Source organism: Ornithodoros turicata, chromosome 1, assembly GCF_037126465.1.
Source record: "Ornithodoros turicata isolate Travis chromosome 1, ASM3712646v1, whole genome shotgun sequence".
Lineage (NCBI taxonomy): Eukaryota > Metazoa > Arthropoda > Arachnida > Ixodida > Argasidae > Ornithodoros > Ornithodoros turicata.
In genome coordinates, this window is record NC_088201.1 from 134,845,746 (window position 1) to 134,873,279 (window position 27,534).

The 27,534-nt window shown below is 44.8% G+C and overlaps 1 protein-coding gene across 5 annotated transcripts in view; it reads left to right on the plus strand.

Moving 5' to 3' along the window:
• The window catches only part of LOC135378629 (membrane-bound transcription factor site-1 protease-like), a 156,788-nt gene that overhangs the window by 89,835 nt on the left and 39,419 nt on the right, over positions 1-27,534 (plus strand). For all 5 annotated transcript variants that reach the window (XM_064611708.1, XM_064611707.1, XM_064611710.1 and 2 more), the window contains 5 exons: positions 16,273-16,352; positions 18,916-18,951; positions 20,354-20,638; positions 22,707-22,784; positions 26,076-26,231. In XM_064611708.1, the coding sequence (XP_064467778.1) occupies positions 16,273-16,352; positions 18,916-18,951; positions 20,354-20,638; positions 22,707-22,784; positions 26,076-26,231 (635 nt within the window). The remainder of the gene's footprint in view (positions 1-16,272; positions 16,353-18,915; positions 18,952-20,353; positions 20,639-22,706; positions 22,785-26,075; positions 26,232-27,534) is intronic.

Genomic DNA, 27,534 nt, shown 5'->3' on the forward strand with positions numbered 1-27,534 from the left:
ACAAGTATTTTTAGCCATTTCAGCTTCTGTATGTTATTCTTGAAAAGGTTTGACTTGAACCCTGGATACAAGAACATTGCGAGGCATGCCTCTTTATCCTCCTCATGTACTGGGAACCTTGCTCCGATACACCTTGCCAAATTTGTAGAGCACCCACACGTATCACTCATATTGTCGATATCGTGCAGGGTGCCAAAAATCATTTGGATCTGAGACGACACTGATGGGTATTGCTCTGTGCTTGCAGCTTCTGTGGCATCCAACAATGGTTTCAGTGCTTCCACAAGCTCTGAAGTATGTTTCCATCCAAATGGAGTCAGTCCGTCGATGGCACTATCAGATGTAGCAAGTTCAACAGTGACTGCCTCCCTCAGCTCTAGCAGGAGAGACACCATCAGATACTGGCTGTTCCACCTTGTCACAACATCTTGTACTAGCCCCAGCACCACTTGACCTTTGCGTCTTTGATATTCAGTAGAGTCACTAAATAAGCTACGCTTCAGAGTATCGACACTGAGGCAAAAAGAGCCGCCATGTTGTTTTGGATGACCTCCAGCCCCACCTCTATTTTGGCAGTAGAAATAGATGAAGGTGAAGTTCAGCAGTGGAAGAAGACAACACTTCGAAGAGCGCTAAATGGATGGCGCTGGAGGTTATCCGAAACAACATGGCGGCTCTTTTTGCCTCAGTGTCGATACTCTGAAGGGTAGCTTATTTAGTGACTCTAATATTCATCAAGCCACTTTTGAGGTGACGAACTGTGCTTGTATTGTCCTACAGTGGGTCTTGACCCCACTTGCGGAGCTGATCGATGACCGTTCGCGCACAGTTGATAGAAAGTTAAGATGGCTCCCGAGAGGCGTCTGCGTTTGCAACACGAATTTGTATACATCACACCATCACACTCTGCCGATGGCCGTGTAGATATCCGAAAGTACCTCCAAATGCTGCTGCGTTATTTGCGTTTCGTAAGTGTCCCTTCAGCGTCCAATGGTGCTGCAAAGGGCTCAACATTGTCCTCAGTGTCTGAGTGACATGACACATCTTGAACGGCAAGCGAAACTACGTTTACTACGCTATGACAAACTATGACAAGTTCAGCCCGGGCAGGAAGGGAGAGGCTGGTTGGATGGATGGATCCGTTGTGGCACCCTTGCCGGACCTCTTTGTAACGAGGGTCCTGCATTCGGTAGCCTGAGATGCGGACATGCCGATTACCTACTATTTTTTCATTGTCTCTACAAATGCATCTTTACATATCAATTATATCATCAATTTTCAATTCTCCTATTTTCAACTTCTGGTGCATGAGATTTCTACTGTATGACCCTGGCTGTGTTGGTGCTGTGGTCGTCGGTGCTGGGTAGTTTGCATTGGTCCGGTATACTACTAATCGAACCTCGATATAACGAAACTGCAGGGGAACGACTTTTTTTTTCGTTATATCAAACATTTCGTAGCATCGAAAATGACAACAAAAAAAAAACTATCGTAATCTGGCTACCTCACGCGTGAATAATTGCAGAGTTACTGGTTATGGCGCACATGCAGATTCCTTGCTCCGTTTGTGCAAATATATGCGGCAGAATAACGAGGCACAATATTCCGAACAGTTTATTTGGACTCAAAAAAATCTGTTATTTTGCTTTGGGTTGTGCGTACTAGACAGGGCATCACATGCCTTTCGTATACTGACACAGCCTCCATGGCCTTTTCCAAGTTGTCTTGGGCGCCCGCGAACCGCCTGAAAACATCAGTGGCGTCGAGCACTTCACGCTGTGTTGGCACAGAAAGCTCCACGTCGTGATCATCGTCATCACAACACTCGACGGCACCTTCCTCACGAACGCTGTCGATGACGTCACGTTCCGCTAATTCTTCGGTGGCGACGACATCCTGGTCCGTGTCAATGAAGTCTTTGAGTTCAATATCGTCCCGCACACCGCCCTGCTTTCCGCGGGGCCTGCCATGCATCAGCAACACTGCTCAGCGTGTCACACTCTTGAGCGGCCTGGCTGCTTTCGCATTCCTTGAACCCTGCATGACGAAAGCAGTTGGCAACGGTACTCGGTTTAGTTGCTGTCCACGCTGCAGACAGCATTTCCATGGCTACGTAGATGTCCACTTTTGTCTCGACCTGGAGACGCAGGTTCAGCAGCAGCCTTTGTATGAGCCGCTCCCGGTACGCACACTTCACACTGCGTATCACACCCTGGTCAAGGGGCTGCGGCAGAGAAGTAGAGTTTGCAGGGAAAAACCTGAGCTCGATATGTGTCAGTTTCAATCCGACGATGTGATGTGCTGTGCAATTGTCAAGGAGGAGGCAGACCTTCCGTCCTTTCCTGCGCATTTCCTCATTGAACTCTCGCATTGAAACTCGCTGAAAATGGCCCTCGTAATCCGCGCTTTGGTGTTCGAAGCATACTTCATGGGAAGAATCGAGCGTCCTTTGAAGCGTCGCGGTTTTGCACTCCCCGCTTGTCCGTCCCATCCATGTTTGCACACAGCAGGGCGGTGAGCCGCTGTTTGCTTTGTTTGCCGCCATGGCAGCGATCTCCTTTGACATCCAGAGTTTTGCTAGGGAGCATCTGATAGAACAAACCGGTTTTATCTGCATTGTAGATGTCTTTTACATCAAACCTTGCCAAGATGTCAGAGGCATGGGTCGATATCCACTCACTGGCATCGCCTTGGTCTACCAACCTACTCTCTCCGCTGAGAGTTTTTTGCAACGACGTGAACCTCTGCAGCGATCCGGAACTGCCTTTAAAATCGTCGCATCCGAGGATGGAAGCAAATTCTTTTACTTTATCTTGCAACGTAGCGCCACTCACAGGGATGTTTCTTGCTCGTATGTCCAGGAACCACATGTACAGAGCCTTCTCTACTTCTTCATAAGGCGAACACTTGAGCCTTTTTCGCTGAGAAGTGGATTTGGAGTTCTTCGCCTTTGAGATGTTCTCCTTGTTCTTTAGGATCGTAGAGAGCATGCTCGGTGAAACGCCAAAGTCCCTTGCCACGTCGAGCTTCTTCCTTCCCGACAATACTGCTTCAATCATGTCCACCTTGTCATTGAGTGAAATCACCCATCTTTTTTGTTGTCCTCTGTCCATGACGGCAGGGGTGGAAACAAGTGACCGACGAGAACAGCTCTAATGAATGCAGCGCACAGCGTCAGCGTGTTTGTCGCTGCGCTTCCCGTTAGGCTGAAGACGACGATACAGGCACACACTCTGATTGGTTCGCGAGTGGAAAACCCCGTTGCCTTTGGCAGCCAGTAACCCGTTTTTCTCCCCTTTAGTAGCCCCGTAGGAGAAATGCTGTTCAGGGAAAAGAGACCCATCTGTGACCTACATCCACGCATGTCGTCCCCTTTGTCGCACTGGCGATGAACTGGTTTTTCATTTTCTCCGTCTCCCCTAAAAGTGGGTACATTGGCTTGGAATGCGACTTTTCCAGGAATTTTTTTCGTTGTACCGAGACGCGGTTAGAGATTGTTTCGTTGCAAGGAGGTTTGAAATACATTGGTTTCTATGAAAGTCTGAAGGAGAACGAAATTGTTTTCGTTCTAGCGCGAATTTCGTTGTATCGCGTTTCGTTGCAACGAGGTTCAACTGTATTGTTACTACAGGGTGAATTTAGCAAAGGGTACACATTTTGATCCTGTCGTAAAAATAGAAGATGACGTGTCTAGCTCTTCAAACTTTGCAGACTGGTAGTCATTCGTCCAGTAGTTTCAACCATATTTTTTTTTTCAAATGCTATCACTTTGTAGAACAAAGTTAGAAACGACGTCTGAGCATGCGCAGTTGCATGACCGCGCCGACGGTAACGCGCCCTGTCTTCTAGGTCAAGTGGGACTTGAAAGAATCCTTGTGACAGGTCCAGAGTCGTAGACCACCTTGCACGGTCAGGTTTGGCAAGCACCCACTCTGTCCGCGGCATAGGATACAGGGGAACTGTGGTCCTGGCATTGAGAGGACGATAGTCGATGGCGACAGTGAGTCGAGACGGTGACCCTCTGTCTTTTTCTTTATCAAGACTGGGGTACTGACCCACCAACTGGTACTTGTTTCAATAAGGTCTTCGTCCAAGAGGTCCTTTATACACTCATCAAGTATCTCCCTTTCCTGTGAATTTACTGGGCGAAGTTTGCAGTGAACTGGCTGTTGTTCTCCAGTCTCTATTTTGTGCACTATCAATGATGTAAACCAGGTTGGGACGTAAAGACATGTTTGTAACTGTCCAGTACATTCTGTAACTTTGTATTATCTGCTTCATTAATACAAGAGGTTTGTTGACTCTGCTGGTTGTCATCTTCTAAGGCGCTGTCCTCTTCTGTCGCAAACAGCGCATGCAGGGAAATGCTTAGATCATAGTCGATCGCCTGGCCATCTGCTGCAACCTTGACGGCGTCTCCAGAGTTGACCTGGAGACCTCCTGAAGGTGGATTTGGTGTACGTCTTCTGAGTGCTCGCTTGCAAAATTTCACCACATTGTGTGGGTTCGAGCTTCGTGTCTATCCTCCTTGGGCCATGTGCAGGGAGGAGATGCCAGCAGCCTCCAGGAAATCTCGCCCGAGCACAACATCATGGCAGAGGTTGGGCAGTAGGAGGAACCGTTGTTTCCTGGACATGCCGTGCCATCTGATACATTGTTTGAGGCGTGCAAGAACGAAAGAGCAATTTGTTAGCTGTTATCTTCCATTTCAATAAGTCTGCTCTCATAGGATAGATTGCTGTATGTTTCTCTTGCTTCGAATGAGGAGAGACGAAGGTCTCCCATGTCTGCTCGATTAGGTGTCGATTTGTGGCTTCGTAGTGCCATTCATCCAGTTTTGCGTTGTCTTCTCTCGAGGTATTCTCTTGTTGTTGATGAAATGCATATCACTGCATTTGCACATGTGATACCAGGGATCACCACCATTTTCCATACCTCCCGTATCACATATGTGTAATTAAAATTCCATTGTGCGATCTTATTTAGGTAACCAATTGCTTTTTGTGTCTTTGCTCGTAGGTTTTGTTCATACATTGGTAATCCAGAAGGTGCAATTTCCATATGAATTCCAAGGTAGCGGGTAGCGGTCCTGATTGGGTATACCATTCTCTTGGATGGTGAATTCCGGTGCTGTTTCCTGGCTGTCCATTCAAAGGATTGCTGATTTATTAGTGTTAAACTGTAGTCCTTTCTCTGTTGCAAGTTCTCCACAAATACTAAGCATTGCTTCTAGGTCATTCTGCTCTGCTGATATGAGAAGGAGATCATCCGCACATAATAGGCACGGAATTATTGTTTCGTGTTGTCTGCCATTTTTCCAGTGCTTTAGGCGTAGTCGCAATCCCGATCTTTTCAGTTCCTCTTCCAAGCCAGTGAGGTAGAGGTTAAATAGTATGGGCGATATTGGGCATCCCTGCCTTAGACCTTTTTTGATTTCCACTGTATTGGTTACTCTGCCCTTCCATTTTGCTGCTGCAGTGGCTTCTTCATACAAAGTCTGGATAGTCTGTATGGTATTTTTTGTACTTGCCCAGTGTGTCACAGAGGATGTTGTGCAGCACTGAGTCGTATGCCTTCCTGATGTGGGGAAAACCTTGTATGGAGCCTTCCTGTTTTTTTTGTTATCCTGAGGAGTTGCATAAGCACATATATGTTGTCCTCCAGTCTCCTTTCTCTTCTAAAGCCATTTTGCACTTCACCAAAAATCTTCTTTTCCTCTACTTCATTCTCCAGTCTGGCACCCATTATCTTTGCAAAGGTTCTGTATATTGCCAACATCACTGCTATTGGTCTGTAGTTGTTAAAATCATTTTGAGGTCCTTTTCCTTTACGTATCATTGTCATATGAGGCTCTTTCCACTGCTTTGGTGTTTCCTCAGTGCGCAATATTTCATTAAACAGCTGTCTTAGATGTTCTCTCCCCTTGGGTCAAAGTTCCTCGAGTGCTCTTGGTGATACTCTATCCGGACCCGGGCTGCTGGACGCATAGAGTCTGCGGAGTGCTTGGTTTAGTTCCTGTTCCGTGATATCTTCCACATTGGCTTTATCTTGTGTTTCTGGCCTCGTCCTTGGTTCCATTGTTCCTCTTTGTGTTTCAGTCGATAGTTGTTGAATTAGCCACATCTTGACTTTCCTGAGACTCCGTCCTCGAGGGCTGCTTGTTTTCTGTTAATGGCTTAATATAGTTTCAGAATTTAGAGGGAGCTTTCTTTCCAGCTGTTTTTAGTGACATGATGAAATCCGTGTCCTCTTGTCTAATTTTCCGTTGCACCATTCTTGCTGCATCTTGCTTACACTGGCGATATTCCTTCCATGTTATCTCAATGGTTGTCTCTGCCTCTTGATTTTTCACTGCTTTCCGGTGCCATGCTAGGGCTTCTTTCCTCTTCTTAATGCTGGTTTTAACTTCATCATCCCACCAGCTCTTTGGTCATTTTCTCCTGTGTGGAGAATCCGTCCCTTTTGTGTTCTGCTTGCTTGATAGGATAGTTGTCCATTGTTCAAACGTTATGTTTGTCAGGTCCAGTTGTTCCATGTTGTGTGGAGTTCGCTCTTGCTGTCTCGTGGTTGTTATCCTTGTAAGGTGCGGTTGCTTCTGTTCTGTGTTCCCATATGTGACTGCAATTTGGTTATGGTCACTCCCTGCACTCCATAATCCTTCTTCATCAACATGGATGGAAGTCACCCTCTTTTTACAAATGGTGGGAGAAAAGGTAGTAGTGAATGCAGTTGTGTTGCCCTCTAGCGCACCATGTGTACTTTGCTTCATATTGTGCCATTAAGTTCCCTACTACGATGATGTGCTGCTCCGCAATTCTCTTCAGCTGTGTTCCCTGGTAGTCTTGTCTCCTGTTCAGCTCCTCTGTGTGTACATTCATGTCCCCAATTATCATTATTTCCCCTTTCTCTTTCAGCTGGACAATGTCCTGCTTCATGCAGTCGAGGATTGTCTTATTTTGTATGCTGGATTCTTGTCCTGTCCACAGGTAGACGACACCCCAGTGCACAGGAATCTTGCCAATCTTTCCTTCCATCCGCAGATGTTCTTTGCACTCAGGTTTTATTCAGCTCCACCTGATGTTTTGTCCCATAAAGACGCCCAGGCCTCCCCCTTGTCTTTCCCCATGAAACCTATTGCAACCTGTCCAGTGTGTCGAGTTATGTGGGGAAGGTTCCTCTTGATTCCTGAGATGTGTCTCAGCTATTCCATAAATGTCCACAGCCCCTGTATGTTTCTTGTATCTCTGCCCATTTTTGTGCTCTCCTCCCTCCTTGTATATATCCCCGTTTTTCTGTTAGCTCTTTCTGCTGTGGTTTGTGCTGCAGCACAAACCACAGCAGAAAGAGCTAACAGAAAAACGCATGCGGATCCAGATACTACCGTCTCCAGTGATGAGGGGCAGGTTGCCTGCAGCGGCTTAAGGCATTGATCAGTACGTCCACCAGATCTCTCAAATCCTGCCATTGCGGATTCCTGTGTGTTCGTATGTGTCTCTTCTGGTTTCCAGGTGTATGTAGGTACACTCTGGGGAGGTGTAAAAAAACTCCTACCTCGCTGCCTAGGTTGAAACCTAGTTTAATTGCAGCCTCTTCGTTATAATCTATGCCGTCTGCTTCTATGGCTTGTGGCCACCATGGTGTTTCCATGATTTTTATGTTTCATTGATTTCTGTGCCAATCATATAGAGGGCTTTGTTTAGTTCTGCAGCTGCTGCCTCCAGTTCAGGGCCTCTTTGATAGACTCCTGGAATGGTACATATCTCAAGGTTTATCTTTGGGAATTCCATCACTGCCCAGCTTATCCATTCTTTCAAGTAGTTTACCACTACATCTGCAGATGTGCCAGCCAGTAGGTCATTTGTTCCTCTTTGGACAGTTAGAAGGGCCTCCTTTACCTGTTTTTTTTTAAGTTGGAGTTCCGCTTGGCACAGGATTTCTCCAATACATGCACCTCCTTTTGCACAGATCCTCACCTCCTCCCTTCCCCCCTGCCGCCCTGCCGAAATGTTGACGACAATTCGTTTGAACAAAAACTATGCCGAAACCAAAACTGCAGAAAACTTGGTCCCGTTGGACCCCCCGAATACATTCCCCCCCCGACTTCCGAATACAGTTTCGAATATTCAAAAACTTTTTGAATACATATTTCTCGAATCAAATGCAAATAATTCAAATTTCTTATTTGATTCGTATTCAAAATTTTGGATATTCGCACACCCCTAATTGAAATTCATAACATAACGAGGTTTTGTCCGTAGATGAAACACACGCCCCCCCCTTTCTTATCTCCTGTCCCCCTATTCTATTCAGAAGTGGGGTTTCCTGGTTGCTTAGATGTGTTTCTGTTGGGGCACATATAACAATGTCTTGATGTATACCGTTTTCTTGCAGTTCTTCCCATTTTATTTTCGTACCACCCTGCATATTTAGGGCGGCCAGGCTTATTTTTGCCTCCACGTCATATTTGATTAGTTTGTGGCGTATTGGGCATCTGTTGTGTTTACCATGGTCATTCTGATCTCGTATTTGCTGTTGATGCTGGATGTCGATTTCGGTCTGCAGTGATGCTCGACCGAGACTCAGACTTGCACGTTGCCTGGCTGGGTTGAGTGTGCCTTGAGTCTTGACTTCTGGCACTGTTGCTGTTAGAATTTGTGGTCAGGTGGTTTCGGAACAGCGTTTGTTGGCGTTGGGCTCTGATGTGTTGATTGTTCAGTGCTGATGGACATCGAGCGGTTGACTGTGGGCCAGTGTTCCTCCGTTGACACCAAGTGCGTCGGGATTTTCATTTCGTCCGACACATCTCCCCTTCATTTAAAAAAAAGGCCTTCACTCCTTTGGTGAGTCTGTGCTTGCCGGTTAGCGTTGTATAATGTACGTGCGAGAAAAGATGGAGGAACAGATACGGTGAGCTTCTAAGGTAGATGAACTCAAATTTATTCTTGGAACACATAGCCTCTAGGTTCTGACTGCTCCTCAGGGTCTCAGTAAAGGGGGTTGTTTCAAGATGGTCTAGCTCCAGAATTGAGCAGAATTCGAACGCTGCATCCGGGTACGTCACGACGACGGCCCTAATATCGTTTTAATGAAGTGCCAGTCATACAAGTTTAACACGTCGTTTAGGCCTGCATGTACGATTATTGACCAGTGCTCGCTCGGCTGTCAATGGGTATTTTCTCTTTGTCTCTTCCTCCACGTACCACGAGGGGAGGAACACGGCGCTGATGTAGCCCGGCCACACTCCGGGCAAATGTCCCACAGTGCTGATCAGCCTTCGTGCGAGCAATCATCGCAGAAACAACGTATGTTAAACACACGTTTGACGTCTGCACAATAATGCTACGTTATATCCACGACCTACTAGATACTCACGACCTGCGCATTTGCTCCTCGCCCCATGGAACTTCCGTCAGCGCCGGAAGTGAGAGCTTTGCCGACAATAGCGTGCCATACCGAGTGCCATACCGTGCTTGGGGTGTGTTCGTATGGGGCACACGCCGGCTAATTTATCAATTTTGAGGTAATACACTGCATTTTTCTGTAATATGTGAACATGCTAGGATACCTGCAGCACTATGGAGGCTCTACCACATGTCAAGGGGAGACTGTGACGTTCGGAGGACATGATATTGCGGAAATGTTCTAGAGATATTCACCTATCCAGTACAAATGCCTCCGATGCGGGGGAAAAGTCAGCAGGAGTACAAGCCTTGTGATTTAGTTATCCTTCCAAGCCCTGTAGGGACCTTATTTTATACGATAGTCATTCTTGAATGATGGTCATGAGAACGGGATTCGATCATATATGAAGGATGAAATTAACGATGAAGGCCTCCAGCCTCAGAACGTCAGTTCCCTCATGTTCGATCATATATTTGTATTTGTATTTGTATTTGTATTTGTATTTGTATTTGTATTTGTATTTGTATATGTTAGTATAGCATGCATGTGAGGCACGAAGTGGAGACGAATTTAGTTTATTCGATGAAGTCTGTTTCGTGATATAAAAGAGTGTGGATGTAATGAAAACGGGTCGCCAAGCTACTAAAAAATTAATGGTCTATTTCATACAACAGCTTTGTCCTTCCATTCAGAAGATGTGGGTTCGAGGCCTACAGCTGGCTAACCTTTTCAGTGACTTCCTTCTTTCATTGTTCTTAGGCACTTCAGGCTTGTATGTTGTCCTTTCTTGTGTGTTCCAGCCTCAGAACATCAATTTTCATATGACAACACTGAGGCTTTTCTCTAACAATCTTCTCCTTTGCCTGTTTCTTCGTGTTTTCTTTGCACGCATTTGTGATGCATGGCCTCATGCACTTGGTTAATGCCAGCTTTACAAGTGTGTCTGTGTGAGATGGGCTCACAGAGCACTGGAAGAGCTCATTTTTTCTTGCTTCTGGAGATGCAATCCTGCAAAGAAAATATGGCGCTGTAATAAAGCATTGATAAACTGTCATGCGTTATAAAACACTTAAGGAGTGAGGGTTTTACAGGATGTTTGGAAGCATTTCCTGTGCGACGGCTTCCAAGCTCATGATGAATCCCACAAATATAGTGGTAGGGTGGCTATAAGTCCTCCTCTGTCAATATTTAGAAGTAAAATTTTCACTGCCCACTGGGAGATTCTCCATTGATACCCTTCTCAGACATCAAATTTTTCGCAAGGTAGCCTACTCTTACCACATGGTTCCATAAACACCCAGTTGCTCTCCTGGTTCTTGTATGCTGCCTATCCCAACATCTGTTTTGGTGTTGCCCCACCTGGCAGACTCAAGGGGTGACGTGGGTCACTCTGTATATGTACTATGTCTAGGACTTGCTCTAAAGTCCACAAAGGACAGGTGAGGGTCGGCGACTCCCTTGCTATCAGCTCGCCCTGGAATTCCATAAAGTAGGACATAAAGCGATGTCCTTCGCCCAGAAAGCTGAGGAGGATTGGTGACTCTCTTGCCTAGGGTTGCTCTAAATTCTTGCTTCACCCTTCCATTGACTAGTTGCATCACCCCTTTCGTCAAGCAAGACTTTTTAGGCTTTCTGAAACAAAGAGGGCTATGAAACGCATAAGTTGCAGTGTGGGCTGCTTGAGCTCTGCTCAGATGCTGCTCTAGTCCTTCTTTCAAGTGCTTTCAAGTACACCGTACACCGTGAATATTCATGAAAGATATCATCAACCTTAATAGTCTTGCAGTCATGAGATACTGCATCTTGCTTTTGCAAGCTCGGCTGTGGCAGAAACAGTGACGCTGCACCAGCAGGCTGCAGCTGTAGTACTTACAGCCTGAAGCACAGAGGACTGCAATGCCTGATTGGTTTGCAAAATCAAAGTTGGCTTTTTATTTACACACTTCCACAAAACGTTGTTAGCAACACCTGTTTTCCAGCTTTTGTGAGAGGAAAGCGTCTTCAAGGTGCTTGACACAAAACATCAAACATTCCCCACCACCGGTGCACTCAACTTCTGCGCATGATTGACTTATTTAGTGACTCTACACTGCCCAACTTTCCGCGTTGCGCTGCTTTCCAGCATTTGCCATCTTTCGACAGACACGTGAACACCATTTTGCTGTTGTCAATGGACGTCTTTGGTCTGGACTGGACAGCAGCTGAAGGGCAATGATGTCAAGTGACAACCAGCACCACAGCACACATTCCTCCTATGCAGCACCAACCAATAAGATTTCGTGTGTCTCACAGCCTGAGAGGTGAAAGGAGGCTTGCGGAGCTGAGAGTGGAGGGATCGTCGGGGAAGGAGGGGTGGAGCTGCAGGGCACACATTTTTGAATTTTTCGCTGACAAATTTTTGAAATACCTGAAGTCTGCTCCAAAAATACTTTGAAATAAAAGCGGTGAAAAATGCATAGTAAACATTGAATTTACACACAAAAGCACACCGCTTCTTTCATTGCAGTAGCGTCAAGTCCGAAATTGCTCTTTCTACATTAGCGCTTGATACAAGCAACCCAAGCAATGTAAGGGCTGCAGCGGAAAGCAGCGACTACTCCTTCACATGAGCCATCCAGAAGCTTGAGACCGAAAACTCGTCCGCAGGAATAACATTCAAAAGCGTATATTCACGCAACTCATCTTTGAGTTGGGGTAACTCACTGGCTGACGCAGCACACTTAAAAATCTGAGTGATGTCTGGTGCACATGCATGCAACTCACACTTCTTTATAGGGTCAATAACCCTCACCTTGGACCAAAAGGAGCCATCAGAAATGTTGTGATGGGCAAGTTCCTTTCTCATGTAGAGGTCCATTTCTCAGACACTGTTTTGTAGAAGGAGTGAAATGCTGATACACACTTTCTCCTGCCGAACTCTGTCATTGATACTAGGAGAGCCGTTGTTTTAGTGCCAAAATCAGATAATTGCATCGATTCAGACTACACCACCAGCTTTGATTCTCGTCGCAAACCAAGTATGTGAAAAACGTCGGTCACTATGGTCTCCTTAGACTCCATCAGTTTCGTAACTTCCACAAAGGCGTTTGAGCTTTCTGACAAGAAGTTTAGCTGTGTTAGGGGTACTGGAGAGACTACCAACATTAAGTTCTGCACTTTCTCTGCTTTCGTCCCTGTGAGGAATTGGACTTCATCAGTTGATTTAGGGGCCTCCAAAAAGCCACCGCATCGTTGCAAGCCTGAAAAAAAAGAAAAAAAGAGAGTATCACCTAATGGGCACAACCCTTTTTAACTCTCTAGCGGGAACATGCATGTTTTCACATATGCTTGAAAATTCCCTCCCCGCGTTGTTTGATAATTTCAAGAGCGTGGGAAGTCTTATCACTACCTCACTTGCGTATTCAAAGCCTGTTACGCTAATTGCATCAACAACGACAACATTCACCAAATGACAGAAGTCGCGAATAGCTATGGCCTCATAGTCTGCACATGCTTTCCAGTCGTGATGCAGCTTTTGCACGTATGAAGCAGAATCAGAGACCAAAGCCGAGACGTCCTTCAAGGACTTACCATATTTGGTCAGAACCTCTTGCACAAGGAGATAAACAGACAATGTCTCGCATTTCTGTCACACGCGCAGCTCAGCTAATACAGTCTTTCGGCTACACTGACCACTTTCTTCACGCATGACTGTGAACAGGACACACGCTGCAGGACTTCCGTGGATGTCGGGAGTTTTGTCGAGAGTAACTGCAAGCTGCTTCCCCTGCACAAGTGACTGGATGTGTGTTACATCTTCGGTGTAAACAGTGGGCAGATACTTGTCATACATCTGCGTTGATCCCGGAAGGGCCCCTGCAGCTGGGCACCATGATTTGAACAGTTCTCCGATTGGTCCTTCAACCTGATGTTAGGCCACACCCACCTGAGCAACATGCCTACAGAACTGACGCGCAATGTCCCGTGCTTCGTCTCGTTGATGCTGCTACATCTCGTTGACGTAGATACCAATTTTGTCATAATATCCGGCTATGATGTGGATGAAACGTCGGAGATCCTCGCGTGGGTGCTGTGTGCGCTGTTGCAGTTTCCACATTCAGGCGCTGATTGTAGTTGGTGGTCATGAGCTCCACTCGGAAATCCTTTATGAATTCCGCCCATTCTGTGTAATGCCCGGCGAAGTGCTACCAGAGCTTTGCTCTGCCTTCCAAGGCAGCCGGAATGACTTGGTGGAGATGCAAGAATGACTTGATGGAACTTTGGCACTTCGATGCTCCATGGGGCTGCTGCTACTACACCATTCCCGGGAGGTACGATATCTTGTGAAGTGGTTAATGGAAGTTCCCAAAAGCACTCTGAAAATCGGCAGCATGTGATGCAGCCATAGCAGGTTCTAGTCCTCATTTCCTTCTGCACATGCTGCAGATTGGCATGGGCAATCATTTCCATGCAATAGGGCACAATCTTCATTGTAGGTTCTGTGTGAGAGAAAAACACTGAGCCTGCACCACCAATGTTAAGGCTATACCTTCTGCCACGACATGCGAAGTGGATGCATTGGTCGACCTCCTTAGAGAGACAGTCTGTGGGTATGCTTGTCTCTTCTTATCTGAAAGAATCACTTTCTTTGGCTCTGGTTCTGAAAGAACCCATGAAAGAACTTCTTCCTGATTCTATGGAGGCGGAATTCGTAGCATTGCTTGTACTCGGCCAGGATCTGGTTGTTTTCCGTCACTGGAGATAACGAATCCCAAAAACGTGATGCTAGGCAGGGCGAAGTAGCACTTGTGTAGTGATACTTTCAGTCTGTTGGTGCGAAGAAGAGAAAGGGCTTTGTTGAGCAAGCTCTTAAACGCATTGAAGGTGTCTGCATAAACATGGATATCATCCAAGTAAGCGCGGATCCCTTATTTGCCTACTTGTGGCTGAAAGTCATTAAAAATGGTCCGCATGATACGTTGAAAGGCTGCAGGGGCATTCTTTTGTCCAAATGGCATACGCGTCCACATAAATGTGCTGTGATGAGTGATGAATGCAGTTTTTCCATAATCCTCGGGGCAGAGGCTCATTTGCCAATACAGTTGAACCTCTATATAACGAATTTGTAAATGCTGGCTCTTTATTTCGTTAAATCGAGATATTCGTTAAATGGAACACGCAAAGTTAAACAAAGATGGCCGCCGCACTACCAGCGCCGCGCGTACCGCAAAACGTCATTTGTCATAAAACAGGTACTAAGGTAAGAAGGGCACAAAATATCAAGCTTTATTCATTACATAACGCTGGGTAACGCGTAATTTGTGCACAATATCGTTCTGAGCATTCATAACCTTCGTAACTCCGGATGACCTCGACTGCTTTCTCCTACGCGATCGCGTATCGAAGTTTCTTGGTTGGTTCACTTGCACTCATGACGTCCGGAAAGAACAACCGTACACCGCCGAAAAGAACGAGAAACGGGTACATGTCACGTAGACGTCTGCGCCGATGGAACCTTGAACGGCAGCGGCATCATGCCCATTTTACCACAGTCAGCATCAGCGGCGCAAACAAAAACAAGTAATGAAAAGGCACAAAACCGCAACGTACTGTCCTCTTCATCAACACAAGCAAATTAGACTTCGCGAGATGTCAGCAATGCGTGTTTTCTTGTCCGAAAACAGGTGCGAAGAGACCCTCGCGCCGGTTTCGAAACAGCGTCGGCGCAACGATTATCGGCGGCGGAGACGCACATGTCGGCACGCTCGTGCCTACAGCACGTGACAACCGAAGTAACCAACGAAAACTCGTGTAAGGACAACAGAGAGGGAAGGTTTCTCCTCCTTTTCTTCGTGGTGAAGGGGAAAGACACGCGCAGAAGAGCCCAGAGATTTCGTTAAATAGAGGTGACCAAACGAATGTATTTCGTTAAATCGAATGCAAAAATACATTGACGTCTATAGGGATGCGTTCGTGCAACGGAAATTTTTCGTTAAACAGAGGATTTCGTTAAATCGACGTTCGTTATTGAGAGGTTCAACTGTAATCACTTTTTAGATCTAATGTAGCGAAGAAACCACAGCCTGCAATATCCTGGATGATGTCGTCTAATGGCGACGCTAACTCCGTCGTTACAGTACATAATTCCCACCAACTCCGCTGTTCGTTCTGCCCGCTTCTTTTCCGGCGCGCTCTTATATCTCTCCGTCCTTTCCCTCTCCCTCACTCCTATCGTCAGAGTATCCCTCTCTTCACCGTGCCGGCGCCTTGCCTGCCCTCTTGCGTCCCCGCACCACGCGCAAAGTTACATGTAATGGGGGTGCTGGCACAAATGGAAAGGGTCAAAGGTATGTTGCGATTTGCTACGAAAGCAGCATTGAAAATTAAAGATAACAACGAAAATATTTCAATGCAGTACACATACCATTCAGTATTACAGAATTAGTAACCGGTTTGAACAGCTGTAGTTGCCTTCCAGAGCTGAACTGGAACTGAACATTTATGGTCAAGCCCAAACGAAACAGGTAACATTTTGTGGTTCAGGTCTCTGGTTCCACATACCATAACGTCGTCGAGATACTGACATGGACTTTCTTGTTTAACAAAATTTTGTATGTGACACCTACACATGTATGTGGCAAACAGCCAAGCAGTGAACATAAAAGGGATATGCAAGCGATCTGACGTATACTTGAGTGAAGGCGGAAAGTTTGGTAAGTTGGTGATGCATAATTAAACGAGATCCAGTGCACGCAGAAACCCACTTGGCATTGGGAAGATGTCTTTGAGCTTGGTGAAAGTCAACTAGTTTAACTGTTTATTTCGTTCTGTCCACTAAAGCAACGTTACATCAAAAGACGTTTATGCTTAGTTCTACATCTTTCATTACAGGAGAGGTGACCACATTCATACCAACTTCAAGGATATGTACCAGCACTTACGCAACAGCGGCTACTACGTGGAAGTCCTTGGTATGTAGCTATTGCATTCACTGTGTCTTGCTTATTGTGTAAGGCATTACAGCAGTGGTGTTATATTACAGCTTAGAAATAATTAAAACAGATCTGCACAAGTGGCATGTCAGCAAACAAAAACATTACAAAGGTTTAACTTAAAATATAACAAATTGGTTTTTAGTGCAAAAACAAATATAAATAAAAGTCCGATAAACTATTCCACTGATATAAGTGCCATGGGGAGAAAGTGCAATCCGATCAAGTCTTACCTGAAGGGGATCGAAGACTTATTAGAGCGAAGCGGAGTTCAAACAAAAGTAAGGTTGTGCGAATATTCGAGTTCTTGAATTCAGATCGAATATCGACCACTCTAAGTATTCAATTCACGAATCAAATATCCAGTATTTCGGTGTACGAATATTAGGGTATTTCCTGAATGTCAACGGCACCACCCTGAGGGCGTGCTTCACCCCATGCTTCCCTGCATGAGACGAAGCCTGCTTTACAAAATTGCCATTTCCACAGGGTCGAAACACGTGGACCATTGTTGTTCAGCTTAAGGTAACAGTAGCCCAACGTAATTCTGCGTGCTTTGCCTGAGGAAGGGGTGGCATCCCTCCCATGTCCACTTTAATGGCACCAACGGAGAATTTTGAAACTTAAAAATGGTTCTTTGCACCTATGCCAACCTGCATTGAAGGTCTCACAGCGAAGCGTATACTAATAGAAGTGTAATAGAAGCAGAGAAAAAGGGCCCTCACCACCAGATGGATGTTGGGAAACAGTTACAGCCTCATCTGTGTGTGATGCCACTGTCTAACATCAACATGCTCAATCACATTACGAAATAGTTATTTACAGGCAGGCATTACAATGTCAAGGGGATGTAAATAAACCTTTATATACATTTACATTCGCTTCTTCAGCCGTGACTCCATCAGCATCATTTGTGATGTTGAACCCTCACTGAACAACTGAGCATGACCGTAGGGGAAACAATGAGAGTGTGGGAGGGAGGGAATGGACTACAGCAGAGCTTTGCCAAAACCATACTCTTCTGTGGTGTCTGAAAAGGGACGTCTAGTTACTCTTCTCTTGTCCTGGGCAAGTGGCAATTAGTCAACAGATAAGTTTTGATGATGCAAAGCTAGTTTGAGAAACGTCTTTTCAAGATTCAAGATTCAAGATTCAAGATTCCTTTATTAGTGCAATGTACGATTACAAAGTACAAGAGGACCGTGAGGGCGAACCCTGTAAAACGGTCCTAAGACAGGTTTTCAGACAGTTGATGTACCTGTGCATTTATACATCACAGTCCGGGATTCAAGCTTTATGTAAATTGAAATTATTGTGACCAGAAAACAGTGTTGCACTGTTTACACATTATTCCAACCACAATTATTCGTCATTGTTTTTCGTTGTGGTTATATCCCCAGTGCGCTGTGAAATGATGTCAGCCCATTTCATCGAATGCTGTTTCATCGACACCGTTTTATCAAATCTTATTCCATCGGACGGCTGGCTCAACACGTGGTTAGTAAAAGAGATGCATATGCATTTCATGGTTCTTAGTATGCAGAAAATGGGTTCTGGGAAAAATTGTCCCGGAAAAATATGTTCCCGAAAAAAAAAGATCCCTGGTTGCGTGGGCAGAAATAATTGTCCCACGGGGTTCCGTGCGCCGCTGTGAACAGCTGATGAAAGGGACCACAGCCGACCGAGCACTATCATTCGCCCTTCTGATTTGTTGAAATTGGGAGACAGACTTTTAACGAACATTGATGTCAATGAACAGTAAAAGCTGAATGCCATTGAGTGAGGAACAAGAAAGCAGTTGCATTCCCCAAATATATTCCACATGTTTACTAGTCACACAGGGGTAATAATGATTCTACCTTCCATATTAGCACTATATTTGCTGCCTCCAAGGGACCTCTCAATCATTAAGAATTTTAATTTTAATGCCAGCTTACTCTCGCAGTGGCAGATGATAAGCGTCTCAAACAGTACACAAGTCTCGTGCTTACTATTGTCTACCTCGAAACCGACCAGCTTACATTCTCGAAGTCACTAGTATTTTTGTCAAGAAGCCATTTGGCTTCTGCACACAGTGTATCTATCTACCATCGTTTTGATGATGTCAAAATCTGAATGAATCTCGCCTGTGACAGAAACATCTTTTTCAAGTGCTTATGTCTTACCGTAGAAGGGCGAATGGGCTTGTTGGTACATAGTAATGGAAAATGTAACCAGCGGTAGGAAAAAGGGACGAGAGAAGTAGAAGAAGACACACAGACGCTGGACTAGCAACACGTTTTCACGATTTTCACGTGTCTTACCATTCACGTGGCTGTACCACACTGCGCAGGCGTGTCGCTTTGGTGTTTCTTTACTTTTCCTTATTAAACGCGTCGCTAGTCCAGCGTCTGTGTGTCTCCTTCTACTTCTCTCGTCCCGTTTTGTACCGCTGGTTGCCTATTCCATTATGTATTATGTTTTATCATTTGTACTGTCACGTTTTACATCGAGTTTTACATGACTAACGATGAGAAACTCTAATGTTTAACATTTCTTACAGGACACCCTTTCACCTGCTTTGATGCCAATAACTATGGTGAGTCCATCACTCAATTATGTGCACTTATATAGACTGCTGCTATTGTTAAGGCATTCCAACCCCATATTTAGCAACCATGATCAACATGCTATGCTGAATTCTGCTAAATTTGTCATTGTACGCCAAATCACGTTGTTCCTCTGTACAAGGGGGTGCTGAAACGTTCTTCACCTGACAAGAAAGAATGGGGCCTAGAATCTAAAACCTTTATTACGATGCACATATTCACCTCGTTGTTCAATGCTGAGTGCGTATACGACTATACAAACTCTGAGCGTGTAGAGTACTGCCTGATAGCACTTCTAAATGTTGTCTGGCAATTGTTCGTACAAAAGCATGCACTGCGCCTGTCTGCACACCTGTGTGCATGTGTTCAGCATGTACTTTCTGTTTAATTCTGTCTGACTTATGGACAGCTAGTGTCATTGCTGTGAACTGATTATATGAAGTCTGAAGTGACCGAATATGCCCAGAAGGCACACCTTCCAAGCATCCTGGCAAACTCGTGACGGTTAACTGGATATTGCATGCAGAGTAAAGAGCCGTAATAGCTATTTTGCTCTGATGTTTTCTGATTATTTCTGTTGTAATGTATTGTATGTATAGAACCAGTTATAGCCTAGAGGTATCGCCTTTAAAAGTCCATGTGTACCCTTGAAAACCCTTGAAAAAAATTTTCAATTTACTGGTACTACCCTGCCTTAAAGTAGCACAGAAGTCATTTTTAACACCTTGTTTTCTTCCTATAAAACTGTTAAGTAGGCCAGTAAGATGCACCATGCAAAGTAATTCACACCACAGAGTCCTAATTATCGCAGAAATTGAATTTAAAGTATGCCACAAAAAGTGACTGTGCGCAACGGCGGTGGAGAACAGTACCAGCCTGTGATCTGCCTGGAACCTCGCGCTGACGCTACAAGGAGAATGCTCGCTGATTGGTACAGAGAAATGTTGTCTGCTACTCCGCTGTCGTCTGCAACTCGACTGTTCGGGGTTCTGAAAAAGCCTTGCTCCTGGCTCGGTCATGATTCGGCCACTCCTTCTATCCCTAATTCTCCGGGAGAACTACTAAAATTGGTTTACGGAGGCAAAGGGACAAGGCGCTGACCCCCGCTGACCGGCGAACCAGAACGAGTTCTCCTTGTAACGTCATCGGTGACGTGGCATCATACCTTCTCCTCCTCGTGATGCCCGGAGTGGGTAGTTAAGGGTGAACGCGCGGAGCCATGTTTATGTGAGTTTTTTTTTTTCTTCTGTGAAACAAATTGCACACATCAAAACCTTTTGTGCTGTTCGGTGAAATGGTACACACACTTCCATCGGACATCTGAATCTGAAAATTTTTTGGATGGCCCTCTGTACTCTTTTAACATGTGTATTATTCCCACATTGTTGATAGGTACCTTACTCCTGGTGGACCCAGAAGAGGAATACTTTCCAGAAGAGATAGCGAAGTTGCGCAAGGACGTGGAGGCAACGGGACTGTCACTGGTAGTTTTTGCGGACTGGTACAACACTTCGGTCATGCGCAAGGTCAAGTTCTTCGACGAAAATACCCGCCAGTGGTGGGTACCTGACACTGGTGGGGCTAACGTGCCCGCCCTCAACGACCTCCTGGCATCCTGGGAGATCTCTTTAGGAGACGAAGTATTTGAAGGAGACTTCTCTTTGGGCGACCACGAGAGTGAGTCATTCCACCTGCTTGCACATAACTTGAGGAGTATTTTTCAGGCAGAGATGGGTTTAGGACTATGTCGTTTTTGTTTTGCATGCACGGTCATATTATACGTTTGTGCTCTCAGGCTTTCGTAAGGCATTATTTATTTTCCGTAGCTCAGCATTTGAGGCACTAGCAGGGTTTGCGACCTTTATTGTAAGTAAAGCTCACTAGGGTGTAAGATCGATCTGCATATATTTTTACGATACTGTATTTACTCTCATAATGGATGGACTCAGGTATTGAACACCCCCCAACTTCAACACCCAAATGCTGGTACAGTTTTTCCCACATATTAAATGCACCCCTACTTTAGTAGCGCGGCCGGCTGCGTACAGTGCTTGCGCAGCCTCTCGTATTGTGTAGGTGGCAAGAATGAGAACCTGGTGCCAGAGTGACAATCGGCGATCATAGAGGAGAGGTGGAATAGCGTAGTGTTAGGCAACCACTGTGTGGTGAACAACGGCACTGTGTTGTCATGCATTCTTGCCATGCATTGCGGTTTCGGTGCACGTGTGGTGGTCTGTTCTTGCTCTCGTCAGCACCTTAGTTTTTCTCGGCAACCAACTGACAAATGTGCAAGCTATTCATGCAAATATAAGCTGATAGCATAGCATAAGCATCACATTCAGATAACAACATATCTAAAAGCAGCACACTAGGCATAGATGAAAAGAACTAGCCAGGACAACTGCTTGGAAAGCTGTTTTCCTGCCAAGTCCTTTTCATCTCTGCCTAATGTGCTGTATTTAGATGTGTTGTAAGGTTACCATCTTTCCAACAGTGCAAGTTTTGTTGATACAAAGGTGTATAGAAATTGTGATTTAATCGTGGGTCAATCAACAAACAATTCAAAGCGAATGCATGACGGCTGTGCATGGAGTGGACGACAACTGCAGATCATGGACTAAAGAAAGCTGGGAAAGTGATGTGGCTGGCAGTACAAACTGCTTGTGAGTGGGCTGTTCAGGATTGGGACATGATGCCTCTCAGCATGAAACGCTTCAGAGGGACCAGTATTTTGTCTGCACTTGAATGAAAAAGTATTTGGTATGGGAGAAATGAAGGATTAAATTCCGAGGAGGTTGACTCAGATATCTCAGGATACGGTTAGTAAAGGGCAAAGGTTAAGTTAGGTTAAAGAGGTACACTTTAAGTGTTGGTTCCAATTTTTCCCAGCATATGGAATGCACCCCATGAATTGCACTGTGTTCTGGGGTAAAAAAATGTGTGTTCTGTATATGAGTATAAACACTGTACATTAGTAAAACAGAACACAGAACTTTGTATGTTATAGTTCAGCCCAGTGCGTTCAGCTTCTGCACCCCGACTTGCATGCTAAAGCCTCATATGAAACTTGTGGTAAATGAAACAAGTTTTTCATTCCGTTTCATTGTCATGAGTTTCTCTTACCTCTGTTGCCTAACATGTCCTGTGCTTCATTACTTTCACAGCAAAGAACCTAGAACATGGATCCCTCTCTACCTAAATTACTTTTGCGAAGCTTTTACAGTCTCTGGTCCTTTTCCGTACTTCTTGGTTCCACTATACATGAGTGCTTTATTCCTGTAATGATATGTGTAAATGCCCTATAGTGAATGATGGTTTCACATTGAAGTTCAAGACTGTCGTGAGCCTGGCACCATACCCTGTTCTTTTCAGTAAAAATGACTGAAAAAAAAGAAAAATCAACGGCTTGTTGTTTTAAGCATCTCTTTTGCATGTTATGAGAAAGTAAAATGGATTGCCAGCATTTTGAACCAGGACTGCACTTCCAAGCTTACCTTGTGTGAAATTCTGTTCCTGCTATAAGTATTATTGTAATACTTATTTATTAGGAAACCTCTAGGGGTCTTAGAAAGGCCATTTACAGAAGGGAGTAGGAATCATTTTGTTCTAAACACAAAAAGTGCACCAGTGCAACAATTGAGGGAAAAAAATATGAAACTGTGACTAAAGCTCATTAGTAGCAACTGCATTGGCACATGTGGATTCTGTAAAGTGCGGGCTTATATACTTCCTATTTGTTTTACAGTGTACTATGCATCTGGTGCCAACATTGTGCGCTTTCCAGAAAGTGGCTTGCTCATCAGAAAAGCACTGAGTGACCAAGGTATGTACGAATGCCCCTCAAAAATATGAGGGGTGGCTGAAAAGTGATACACAGTTGCGCGTAACAGGATAGCAGGACATCGTACAGAACATGTCTCGTGCCGTATTTACTCGCATATCTGGCGCCATCATATATTTTGCGCACCCCTAGTTTATCACGAAAAATGACAAGAAAATACAAAAAACTTGCGTAATGTGTGCACCTGCGTTTTTGCGTGCTGATATCTGGCAGGCGCGTCTCAGCGACTGGTAGTGATTGCTTTTTGCAACGCTGTCAGTGCTACCGAAGTTATTGTGGTGCTATTGTTTGATTTGTGCACACGTTTGGGTGATGGTTCACTGATGCAATGGAGGATGCTGTCACTTGAACTACAAAACGCAAAGAGAAACGCTGGACAAACACGTTATGACAAACCATACAACACAACATGACAGAGTTTGCAAACATTGTGCAATGCAGTGCTAATGTCAGCGTTGACTCTACCAAGAGCCTATGAGTATGACCGGCATACTAAAATTTTTAAAATATCGTTTCAATTTTTAAAATATTGTTTCAATATCGTAACAAACGTTCCCACGCAATTTGTGCACCTCCATCTTTTCAAACTTTTTTTTAGAGAAAAAGTGCGCAAATTATGCGAGTAAATACGGTAGCTACATCCATACGCTACAAAAATGCATTGAATTAAGTTTGCTCAATCGTACTCAGCAACCATTGGCACAGAGTCGAGTGCGCCTGCTACACTAGCGCGTTTAAAACAACTATTCCTGAAACTCGAGGAAATGTTCCCTTCATTCAGAGTGATTATATTTTTAATGGCGAAACAATTGAATTCAAGTGATAGTAATCATCATTTACGACCTGTTAATGGTGATGAAACTGCCAATCGAAGTACTGTGCATAGGTCACCAGTAAAATTTTGTGTATTGGGTGGATGAATCTCGCAGTGGTCGACCGGTTTCCGAGGGTGATGAGAAGCAGTGAAAACAGGTGGAAGAACTGATTCAAAGTGATCATCACATTATACAACAATGCATCGCCACCCAGATAGGCATATCAAAAGAACGAGCTACTATTGAGCCAGTAATCTTGGAAAACAACAATGCTCAGTAATATCATGCTGCAAGGAGTTTACACATTCCAGGCAAGACTCAGCTTTTACGTCTTGTTCGGATAGCTGGTACACACTTGTTTAGCAATCTCGCGTAACTTAGTGGAATTGCCCCGTTTGTGCTTTAAGAACAATTGTGCTCAGAAACTCAACGGCCTCATCACACGCATCACGCACTACCGTCCCTTGCAAAGTTGGCGTTTAAACTGATACTCAGACCCTACATACTCACTGGATTTGATGCCCTGCAATTTTCACTTTTTTCCGTATTCAAAAAGGACATTTAAAGGCGTCCACATCACCACAGGTGATGAGGTGAAGGACGCCATGAGGTCATGCATCAAGGCGAGACTGCAAGAATTTTGCATAGCCTGTAAACTAGTTCACTGGTAGAAATGTATATCTGTAAATGGTGGCTATGTTGAAACGTAAATGTATAGTACTCTTGTTGCTAATTTGTAGCCTTTTTTTTTCGTTTCATTCAAATATCTTTTTTTATTGTTTGTTTAGGAGCTACGTGTGACTGTGCATTTACTGCTTGCAGCTGCCCCTCGAAATTATTTTACTCATCTGCATACATTTCACCACACGATTATGTCTGTGTCATGGATGAATGCCTTATCCTGTCAAAACAATTTTGCAAAGCATATGAAGCAACAACATTTGTGATCTGAGTTCCTCGTCAGGTCAATAGCCGGCATCCTCCGAATACATCATATGATTATTGTTGCTTTGTTGTTTGTCCTTGTACCACCTGCTGCACCATCTAAATGCTCCCTGTGCTTGGGTCCTTCATTTTGTTCCACCATTAGCAATGTGAACAGTTGACAGTTGCGTTGCCCCATCGAATATGGCCCTTGCTTGCCAATGGCCTTGGCTTAAGCTTGCAGCCCCCCCTCTCTCGCGCTCGGTACGCCTATGATCCCAACCCTGAGGAACTGCAGAACCCCTACGAGCATCTGTTATGCGAAGCTAACAAGAGCTAACGAGCTAACAAAAGCATTGGACATGAGTTTACTGCCTTGTCAAGACTTTTGATCAAAGGCAAAAGCAGTCAAAGGGCATCAAACAAAGCGCCAGGAATGCAAGAGAACCTGTGCACAAAAGGACACAAAAGACTACACTGCTGGAGCCTTCTAATTTGCAGTAAAAAGAGCGTGAAACTTTGCGCTTGATTTTCTCAAGACAACTTTTCGCTCTACCTGCTCCGCTTGTGAAACTGATATCTCCGTAACCACTCGGTCTATATTGGTGCGCTCTGTTTTCTTACAATCACTGAACATTCCCAGAGGTCATGGCATTCTTATTTTTTCATGTAAATCAATTTATAATTTATGTTATCGTCATACGTTTCTATGCTAGATGCGCCAGTTGCGACCGCATGCAGAAAAATGAAAACCTAAAAATTGTCATCGTGGAAATTAAAAACCTAAGAATGTCATGACCTCAACCATACATTTGGGAATACACTCCAAGTTCAAGCTGTCTTCTATCACATTTTTCAAACTCTGTTTGAAACTCAACTATGTCAACTCAAAAGGTTAGCCAGCTGTAGGACTTTCCAGCGTGAGTTCTCTCATGTTAAATACATGTTAAGTAAACTATATGGGTATACTTTCTCCCAAAACTGAACTTTTTTTTTTTCATTAAACAAATGTATATCATATTCTGCTTCAAAACACTCTCCAGAAGAAGTTTTTTTCTTAGTTTTTAAAACTTTTTTTAACGAAAGGATTCGAAAGATTCGTGTATTCGCAGAACCTTCCTTGGATTCGGATTCAGATTCAGATTCGGATTCGCAAAATTCTAGGTTCGTCCCATCTCTAATTTATTGTTTCCTTTATTAGTTTTCAACATTTGTTAAAATAATTGTTTGTATAGCCAAAAAATGAGTATGAATAAATGAGCACAGTATCTGCCAGAAGTAGTGTTTTTCTGGTAAAAGGAAAAGAAACACTTCAGAACACAGCAGCCTAGAAAAAGAAATTAATGGGTAAGAAAATGTTAAATGTGTTTTGCATCGTGCTCTTTCAGTGTTAAAATGCTGTGCCCCACTCACAACACTGCAGATTAGAATGCTCTTTCCATTGGTATAAACCCTCCATCCATCCATTACAAGCAGTACATAAAATGCATGCTTATAGTATGTTGTTGTTGTTTTTTTTCTTTTCTTTTTTCAGGGCAAGAAATCTTATCAGGAAAGGCTGACCGTGTAGAAGGGGTTCCCATTCTAGGACTCCTACAGACAGGCCCGTCATCGACATCACCCAAGTCTGCAGGAAGAATAGTCATATATGGGGACTCAAATTGCATTGACACGGTGCACCTTACGAAAGGTATCGCTACACTTGGAATTGTTTAGTTGCCTACTGCATCGTGAGCGCAAAGGTATACCAAGCTTTTGGAGTGCATGACCCATTAAACAACAACATCCACACCAAGAACAGGCAAAATTACTGCTTGAAAAAGAAATCGGTAGGTACGTGCAGAGATGTCTTCTTCATTAAAATCGTAACCACTTGGGCTGTAGGAGACTGACATTAGGAGTTCCCCTGCTTGCACAGGCATGCCTGAACTACTTACCGTATTTTCCGGATTCTAACGCGCACTTTTTTTCGGAAAAAAATCGGCCTACAATCGCGTGCGCGTTAGAATCAAGTGCAAGCAATTTACGAAGAGCGAACTTCGAAAATGCGACGCAGGCAGGAGGCGCCATAAGCGTCTGGAAGCCAGAGCCATTTATAGGGAGAGTTTGGCCATTCTCTGATCTTTTGCCGCCTCGTGGGTGGAGCCTATTTTGACGTCAGAGTCATCGTTGCACCGCCCAAAAAGACTGAATCCAAGCAGAATCCGCTTATCAGCCATCTGATGCGCACCATATTGATGCTGTCCGTCAGCTTTGTTGTCGCAATGAATGCAATGTACAGGAATAACCGGCTTATGACCCACAGCCGCCTCTGATAAGGGGGGTTTTGTTACCAAACTGAAAGAGTTCAAGGACGAAGGGCTTTCGAAGGACAATGTACGCACGTGTCTTCCCTCCTTGCATCGTAAACAACGATCAGCATCAATATGGCGTCAGCAACCGGCTGACAACGGGACAACAATAGAGCACGGCGAGGGAGGTGGCTTAGCCGTGACGTCGCATGACGCGCTTCAAGTTAGGCTCCTCCTAATGGCCAAACTCTCCCTATAAACGGCTCTGGAAGCCCGTAGCATGCGTAGTCCCTACTGGCCCGGTCCGTACCACGTGGTCAGGCACGTGGTGCATCTCGAACAGCCTAAAACCACGCCGCTGCGTTCATCAACGCAGTACTGCTGATAGCACTGATAGTGCATAGCCGTGTCATTCTCGCGACGCTAATCCGCATCTTGACCGATGAAGCAAAAGCGTATTCACTACGAGGCTTCGTTCAAGCGACGGGTGATTGCCTATGCGGAAACAGAGGGCAACCGTGCAGCATCAAGGAGATTTTCTGTGCCGGAGACCAACGTCCGGGACTGGAGAAAACAGAAAGTGCAGATTCTGGCTTCGAAGTCGACGCGCAAAGGATTCAATGGGCCGAGGCACGGTAGGTACCCCCACGTGGAGGACCTTCTTGTCCCTTTCATAAAGGATTTGCGAGCACGACATTTGCC